The 9,363-nt window shown below is 32.1% G+C and overlaps 1 protein-coding gene across 1 annotated transcript; it reads right to left on the reverse strand.

Annotated features, from left to right (window-relative positions):
* Positions 1-255: 255 nt before the first annotated feature.
* LOC127735566 (uncharacterized) lies at positions 256-5,027 on the reverse strand. The gene is made up of 2 exons (XM_052245803.1): positions 4,876-5,027; positions 256-2,968 (listed from the first exon to the last, which is right to left on the reverse strand). Exons 1-2 carry the CDS (start codon positions 4,876-4,878, stop codon positions 1,025-1,027), a joined length of 1,947 nt encoding a protein of 648 aa, XP_052101763.1. The 5' UTR covers positions 4,879-5,027; the 3' UTR covers positions 256-1,024.
* Positions 5,028-9,363: the final 4,336 nt, after the last annotated feature.

Below are 9,363 nucleotides of genomic sequence, written 5' to 3' on the forward strand. Positions count from 1 at the left end.
AGAAAACATATACCATGTGTAAGTTGAACTTCTCTAAATAATTAATATGGCAGCTCAGCTGACCTCTTTTGTTGTAGGAACTTTTTATGGAGGCTACGGAGATTTTAGAAAAAGGGGATGTCAATCAAATTTTCACCGATCTTTTAATATTTCAAAACATCGAGGAGGACAGCGGACTCTCGGATGCAAAAATAAAGCGAGTAAAATGAAATCTTGAAAAAGAAGTGATAATTCCAGAATAACAAGTTTTCAAGAACATGTATAAATTTAATTCTACACATATTACAGAAAAATGAAATATGATATTTTATTACTATAAAATCTAAACAATATAATTTTTACTAAATAACACAAATAAACAATAAAACATTGACAAAAAAAAATCGAAGTTTGTTTGTTGTTCTTTTTTTTTCTCTCTTTTTTTATGCCTTTTCTCAAATTGCCATTACGTTTATCATATTTGGAACAGGGATAAAAAAGAATAAGAAATGCTGCTTCATATATATTTCTATAAAATTCATTCATCATATACTAGATTATTAAAAAAAAAAGAGATATCCATATAAAACCATACATATAAAATACACAGTTCATACACAAAAGATTAATGGTCGGTGCCTTAAATGAAATAAAAATTATAATAAACAAAGGTGTGTTTAATGACATAAAGATGATAAAACAAACAAAAATATGATGAAAGACTTGGGTAAAAAATAAGTTTACAAATTATGTACAAGACGTATTTATGTAAAGTTGAAAGACTCTTGGTAAAAACAATGGATAACAGAACATTTATGCATCACACCACGACAAAATGTTAAACTTAACAAGAAGCGACACAAACTTCGAGTTAGTATAAATATGTGGATGAGAAATAAAAAAACATAAACACGATGAACAGTAATAAAAAGACCATTGTTAAAAGCAATAGATAACTTATTACTTTTGAAAAAAACTTAAACCAGCTATAAAACGTTTTTTTTTTAATTCACTTCCTCGAAAGAAGAAATCTATATAATGATGTCTATTGGAATGATTTACAATGCACCTCAAATGAGGTCTGACGGCAAATGCACTTTGTAGCATTCCATTGCCATAATCGGTAATGTTTACGAGCATTCAACCACGGGTCACTGTCATATTCTTCACTGATAGAATCAACATCCTTTGCGGCGACATAACTTTTCAAAATGCTTAAAAAATGCAGCCATTCGCTTTCAGATTCAAAGTATTTCTTCAGCAAAGGATTTCCAGCTTCATACAGGCGCATTGCCCTCCCGATCAACGGTTCATCTCCCTCATTTTTCATTTTTGTGACGTCATCAAGACGATTGATGAGCTCATCAATTTTCCCCTGGTTAATATTTAGAAGTGCTGAAAATAGTTCTTGTCTGGAAGAATTTTGCTCCTCTGAGATTGACCCTTCGTAAAACATAGTATCAAGTCTAGCTAAAAGTTTAACTCCTTTTCCTCTGAAGGAGTTTGCTGCTGCATCTCGGCTTTCCATTATTCTTGGGATATTTTCTTCCATATACGGACCATGCATTCCGGTTTCGCTATCCATGAATCTCAATACCTGTGCTCCACCAATTCCAATACCATCTACACCAGCATAAACAGCATGCTTAATCTCGTTGAATTTAAATCCTGCTGAGAAATATGTGACTAGTCCACGAAGATGAGCTTCGTGTACTATTGTTAGGGCCTCTTCAAATGTCAGCTGATACATAATACATTTAGAAGGGTAGGTATCGCTTGCTCCATCCCACGTGATCTTATCAAATCCACCGATGACAGTAATTTCTATGGCTCTTGTCCCGATTTCCATTCTTTGATTTAATTGAGCTGGATTTTCTCGTTCGTAGTCGTCTAAAATTACTTGATTGAGATTCCAGGCTGCAGACAAGCTTTGCCTTTTCTTTTTTATGACTTGACCACGGAGTGCCAACATATATCTGACTGCTTGTGACGTCGAAAGACCCTCCATTGACACCTTGCACTCGGCTGCACCCTGGTTAAAAGCAGCAGTTGCAGAGGCTGCTGTTATATTCACTATTTTCAGAAAGTCTTCTTTGAAATCACCAGAATCTTTTACACATCTTCCAACAAAATATGTTGTGGGTGCGTTTGGTCCTACATGAAGGCGAACTCTGGCAAAGTCAATTATAGACGGGATGCGATATGATTCGATTTTTTCTCTTGGTAAATGACGTGGTCGTTCCAAATGTTCAACGTGTACAATAGCACCTTTCATCCAGTCATTGAAACGTGTAGTACCAAGCACGTGGCCATCGCCTGGGTCTGTCAAAGACATATACGTTTGGGTGTATGGTCGGAAGCCTGGAGTTCCAAGACATCTAGCTGTTGTGTGCCTTCCCTGGTGACCATGTGCAATGTTATAATAAGCAATCTGAAAGGCCAGATACTCAAATAATGACGGTTGCCTTGACTCGTTACGGAGTGCTTGGGATAGACCACAAACGGCTGGCAGGAAGTCTGATAATAATTTTTCGTTGTCCCAGTGGAGGTGTAGCTTGTTTGTTTCATCATCAATAGTTGCCTCAAACAAGATGGCATCACCAGAATAGTTAGGAATTATTCCTACGAAAAGTTCATTTTCAACTTGCCATTCCTTCACGGTATCTGAAGCTAACTCTGCCACCATCTCTAGTTGATCAATAATATCCTTGACTCTTTTACTTTCGATGATTTTGGAGCAAATGCCTTCAAAGCATTCTTTTCTTTCCTCTTTATCGGTAAAAATTCTTTCAAGTCTGAGGCAGACGACATCGCTGGCCGATTTCATATCTATGGCGCGTCTGGTCGGTAGTTCTTTGTTGGATTTGAATGGTTTATCCAAACTCTCGACTTTAACCTTGACATTGTACAAGTTTAGCAGAACATCTTGCAAGAAAGACAAAGAAACATGCCTCAATTTTCCTATTCCTACGGTACACGATTCTTTACTCTGTCAATAAAAAAAGAATGCAACATTAAATATAGGTGAACAATTTCTTAACTACTTGATTCTAAGGAAATATTATCTTCATCTTGTCGCTTTCTTATTTTTGATTTGTATAAATTTTGAGATGAGTTCAAGTTAACTTAAATATGGTTAAAAAAGGCTGTTATATTTTTTTTAATCGAGCGTCACTGACGAGTCATTTGTAAAGGACACTTACGTCTGGCGTACAGAATTATAAACCTGGTATCTTTGATGAGTATTTCATACGGAAGAATTTATGGTTATTAAAGTATTACATGTATAAGGTATGACTCAATTAAACGATAGAATGAAGTTTTGATCCGGACTTTGAAAAACGCTTATTTTAGTAAAAGTAATTACACTTCGTCAAAGGTTGAGCAACACTCATAAGCATCTGTTTTTCATAATATGAAGAACAATTCTATGCAATTCTATTTTGTATACCAGGAAAAGAGAGTGTGGATATTTGTTTGAAAACTAAATGCTTTTAAAAACAATGTAAATGTATCATCTTACCTCAAAAGACATGGTTATGTTTATCGAAATGCACTTTTTAGTTTAATTTTCAATTGCCGACAGGGATTTTTGTTTGTTTGTTTGCACACAAACTTGATTTGAAGGTTTACTTTTGTCATAGCAAACAATCCCCAGTGTCGAGAGACATCTGGGGACAAATTTGTGTCTTTAAGAATGTATAATAAAGACATTATTTATGTCTTAACTTTCACTTTTACATACAAATTGTTTAAAGAAATTCCTGTTGGTTGCTCGATTTAGACACAATTTTGTTAACAATAAGCTGATAAATCTTTATAATTCTGATCCTAACCATGCAATACGTAATGAGAATTATGATAAATCTTTATAATTCTGAGGAGTTATTACAGAAACACGTGGTCTGCTCACAGAAAGAGTATCCATTATTATATAAGCTTTCCGTAACATCAAATGTAGAAAGGAATTCATTTCTTTCATTAACAATACATGGGTCATTGGGCAAACGTCAATGAGACAGCAACCCAACGTAAAATATTATCAACAGACAAATAACCTAAACATATCTAATAAATAATAAGGAAATTCGTTAACGAGCAGTTTTTGCTAAAACACAGGAGCATGAGCTTCTAGTAGTTAATGATGTTCGCTTCTCTGTTTAAAAATAACGAGCTTTTTAAGACTGTTATAAATTGATAGTATATAATTAACAAAACTTAAAAAGTAGAAGAAAAAAATGACAGGTCCGTGTTTAATTGTGTTCATGTATATTATTGAGTTTTTGTGTACTGTTATTTTCAACAGCTCAGGGTGTTCTTGTTTCGGAAATTTTTTGATTTTTTTTAAGTTCAATTGTATAAAAGGTAGGTACCTTGCGTTTATTTTTGGGAAATTTTGTATCTACATTTCGATTAACCGATAGGCGACCCTAAATAAAGTCACTTTCACGTTCACATCCTCACAAGATATGCATTTTTTGATACTTCATAATTTGTTTCCTTTCATTTTAAGATGAAAATATTGTGTTATAAATAAAAAGTGTTAAACACAACAAATCAATATGTATTCCATTAGAGAATATCCTTTAAATATTATGTCTTTGTTAAAAATAAGCAGACACTAAAAATTGGGTTTCAGTTGATTTAAGTTTCTTCAAAATTGTTATATACACTGATGAAAGTCAGTGTCTTCTCTTTAAATTGAATGCATTATAATAAACAAATATGCATTTAAATTGGAAAATAAAAATTAAAAATAAAATACAAGCTTTAATCTGATTTATCTAAGAGAAATAATTAAGATAAAAACATATCAAACTCAGGCCATTTCCTCAAACCATATGCATTGCCCAGGGCTAATTATTTTAAGTTACAGAAAATTTGATAACAACTTACCATTGTCAGTAATGTATTTGATGTTTGGTATACTGTGTTATTGGTAAATCTTTCAGGAGAGCCGTTACATCAGTTTAAATCTCTCAGGTGATGAGTATAAATAAGGTTTGACAGATTGACAGATTAAACACCTTTTATACAGTAGACTGTGTCCGGATTGTATTTTTAGATTCTTAAAGGTGTGCCGTACTATATATCAATTTCTTGTCTTAGGTTCCATGAAAAAAACTTGAGTCCGACTTCCTGGATACATTCTGATTGGTCGAACTTTGTTAGTGTTTTCTCATGATGTTTAAGTACACAATATTTTAAATTAGTTTAAAATATTATGAATGACCCCTACTTGGGTATACGTGAACTATAACATCAAACAAATTTCAATAATCAGTCATAAGAGATTTTTAAATGTAACATAATACAGGAGAATATTAGATTTCTTTTAGTTTAAAGTGGCTCATACTCCTATTTTTTAGTGCTAATTTTTAAAATGAATTGCTTAGTTTTTTTATATCAAATTTTTTCATGATTTTTACCTACAAATGTATAATTTAAAATTTTCTGAGTGCTTAATCCAAACTTTTAGTAGATACATTTTTATCATACTTCAAGTTTGCTAAAACTTATTAAACCAAGTCTTTTATATGCTCTTATATTCGTTCAAAAGCTCTCTCGAGCTTGTGTTGTACAGTTTTTATATATGCCGAATCAAAATAAAATGTTCTTCTGTTATATTATCTTATCTTAGGAGAACATTGATACATAACATTTGCAAGTTTAAACAAAACCAATGATGCTTCTGATACACGTTGATATTTTTAAAGAGTGCATACATATCCAATTATCGAAATATTCTTAAATGAAATATAAGATATGGGTTTTAGCTTGAAACTTCTTTTTCAAAATGATATATCAACGAGCAGTCTTAGCTGCAGACGTAAATGTTTTGTATATGAAATGGCGAACAGAACTCGAAAATAAGACAAAACAAATCAAAAGGGAGTGGCTACCTTTTGGTCCCTAACTGAAATCGAGAATCAAAAAGTATTATATATATACTAGAGAGAGAGAAAAAACCCACATCCTTCAGAAGTTCACAGACACTAGTCAAGTGCACTAGTCCGTAAGATATCAGTTTTCATATTGTTGAATCTTGTCTTAGATATAGGAAGATGTGGTATGAGTGCCAATGAGACAACTCTCCATCCAAGTTACAATTTATAAAAGTAAACCATTATAGGTCAAGGTACGGCCTTCAACACGGGGCATTGGCTCACACCGAACAGCAAGCTATAAAGGGCCACAAAAAAATTACTAGTGTAAAACCATTCAAACGGAAAAACCAACGGTCTAATCTATATAAAAACGAGAAACGAGAAACACGTATGAACTACATAAACAGACGACAACTACTGTAATCAGATTGCTGACTTAGGACAGGTGCAAACATTTGCAGCGGGATTAAACGTTTTAATGGTACCAAACCTTCTCCCTTTTCTGAAACAATAGTATAACATCACAACATAGAAAAACACACTATAAAATATCAATTGGAAGGCTTAACTCAATCAAAAAACGTAAATTAACACACAATGAACGAATAAATTTGACCTGTGACACCTGAATGCAAATACACAGTTAATAAAAAATTACAAGAGATAAATAATTAAAGTCAAAAGTAAATAAACAGGTTTAAACAAAGTTAAAGTATGATATCACTGTGAAATGTCAATTAATATTTAGAAAATCATCACTTTTGAAGAAACCTGCGTCATATTATACACAGGTAAATGAAAATAATTTTGTTGTTAAGTATACTTCTTCTTCTGTGTGTATAAAATATTCCGTTTAGGAATACCAAGAAATTTCTTTAATATCAATAAAACTAATCTAACACTTGGTACATATGGGGTGAATATCAACAATAAAACTATACAATTAGTGCTAGATAAAACTTCCTGTACAGGTCCAAGAACAGCATCTAAGGAAAAATGAAATAATTTTGATGTTCATAGTACGAAGAAGTGAAAATTTGTGTAATACCAGATAATCAAAGCTGGTATATAGACAAGATCCATGTTAGCATTGTCTTGCATATTTGGTGTAGGGCTTCAAACTTCTATTGTGAAATGCAAAACTGCCAAAACTGCTTAAATAGCCTCGTAATAGAGGTTTCCCGATTTGCTACGTATCATGTACGGTTGGTACGTAACTCAACAATTAGTGTTGTTTTGGAGGTATCATTTATTGCATCAGTTAACATTATTCATCATGATAAAATTAAAGAAATCAAATTGCATATCAGCAAACTCTAGCTTAACATTTTATTTAAAAGCGATTTCACCGTTTCTAGAACACTTTGTGATTCTATATAAGAATATTTAGTTAGTGAAACAAGTGCATGATTCAAACAGACCTTCTACGAACTGAGTCGAGACAGCCTTTATATTCTAAATATAGGTTTGAGTTTCTGCTTGTTTAATGTAATGTTTTTGTTTATATATACAAAATATTAGAAGAATGTTGTCTTGTGTAGAAACAGAATTTGGAATAATTAAGATACTATCTATGAACGACTTTCTTAAACACGTGTTACTGGTGTTGGTTATATATGTCAGAATTGTGTTGATTTCTAAATATAGTTCTTGCATGATTTGAAATATTAAAGTTATTATTATTTAAGTAGTATATTTCGATAATTACAGAAGATTTTTCTCTTTAAAGATGGAGGGTTTCTTATCGTCGAGTTGCAAGTTGCGAGTTGAAAAGGCCGAGTTGCGAGTTAAGAAAGTCGAGTTGCAAGTTAAGAAAGTCGAGTTGCGAGTGACGAAGTTCGAGTTGTGAGTTACGAAAGTCGAGTTGCGATTTACGAAAGTCGAGTTGCGAGTTACGAAAATCGAGTTGCGAGTTACGAATTGCAACGGTTGCTTGAATGTATAATCGAGTACAAACAATATGTTTTGCTATAAATACGAAAAATATCCAGGTAAAATTAATACCAAACTGCAGCTAAAAATCCTCTAAATACTTTTGATTATGATTCATAAAACATACGTTGACAGTAGGTGTATACATCATTTTCACAAGTTCAATGACGGCTCCTAGTTCGTACTAAGGTTGGTACGGTGACAAATCGGGTAACCTCTATTGAGAAATATTGTCATTAGTATTTCAACTTTAGCCAGGGACGCACTAAAAAGATAGTCTGTTATAAGTAAAAAAATATCGAACTTGCTCCATTCGAAGATCATCTCTATACAATATGAACCACTAATGATAAGTCCATGCATAGTATTTGGAATGCAATTATTTTAACATTATTATTTCGTATTTATACGGAGATTATTTTACCTTGCACCATAAGTCATGGTTAAGTGACATTGACTGTCTTGCATAGCTTACATGTTAAATTAAAATTTTACCATTTTAATTTCAACATTTGCATTATACTAACATATAATTATAATTACTAACAGACGAGACATAAATCTGTGTCAGCTGTTATTAATCCACTTAGGGAGCAACCATTTAACTTCAAAAAGGGAGGGGTTATGGTTTTTTTGTCTGAGTCAGAAAATTGTATTTAGTTTTTCAACAATGCTATCAATCAAATTATTTTTTCCAATATTTAGCACATTAAGGTATAGGCAAAATCTGAATATTTTTTTTTTTCATCTGCTTGACCAGAATATTTTTTTTCATCAAATTGGGGATCAGAATATTTTTTTTAGAAAAAACCATACCCCCTCCCCTCCCCCCCCCCCCTTAATTTAAATGTTCATTCCCTTAAATAGCATTTTGTATGAAGAGAATCGGTTATCGGTTTCTATATGTTAGTCTTTGATAGTATGTCAAATTTCAGTAAATTAGAAATACACAATCTGCAGATAACTGGGAATCAGCGGATGGCTGAACGCAAATATGGGCGATATTGGTACCCGTACTAGCTAGTATATCCTGTTAAAAAGATAGCGTCAAAAATGAGATATTAATGCGTAAATATTGTGTAATACTATTATTAATGTCTTCTTTGAAAATGAATTTGATAAAATCTGATATACGCCCTTCTGTTCTAACGTACCAGGAAGAAGAAGAACGAATATATTAGGTGCAAACTTGATAATTATTTCAAGTAAAAAAATACACATGCAAATCGGCATGCACATAATTATTATAAAAAAAGTTGCATCATTGATAGGATGATCATTTGGAAATATATTGTTACATTAAATCTATTTTAAAATTTGGAGAAACTATTAGTCACGTAAATTGCACTTACATTAATCACTATAACAAAGTAAAAAAAAAATATGTTTTCCACTTTTTTCTGATTCATATTTCCATAATAAGAAATTGAAAATAGAAATGCAAACACTAATTTTCATATTTGGATGCATATATTTCATCAAACATAAAAATAGATACATTTTCATCAAACGCCAACAAAAAGATTTATAAAATTCCATAAACCTTAAATTTTCTAGGAATTTG

Source organism: Mytilus californianus, unplaced genomic scaffold (genome assembly GCF_021869535.1).
Source record: "Mytilus californianus isolate M0D057914Y unplaced genomic scaffold, xbMytCali1.0.p SCAF_3, whole genome shotgun sequence".
Classification (NCBI taxonomy): domain Eukaryota; kingdom Metazoa; phylum Mollusca; class Bivalvia; order Mytilida; family Mytilidae; genus Mytilus; species Mytilus californianus.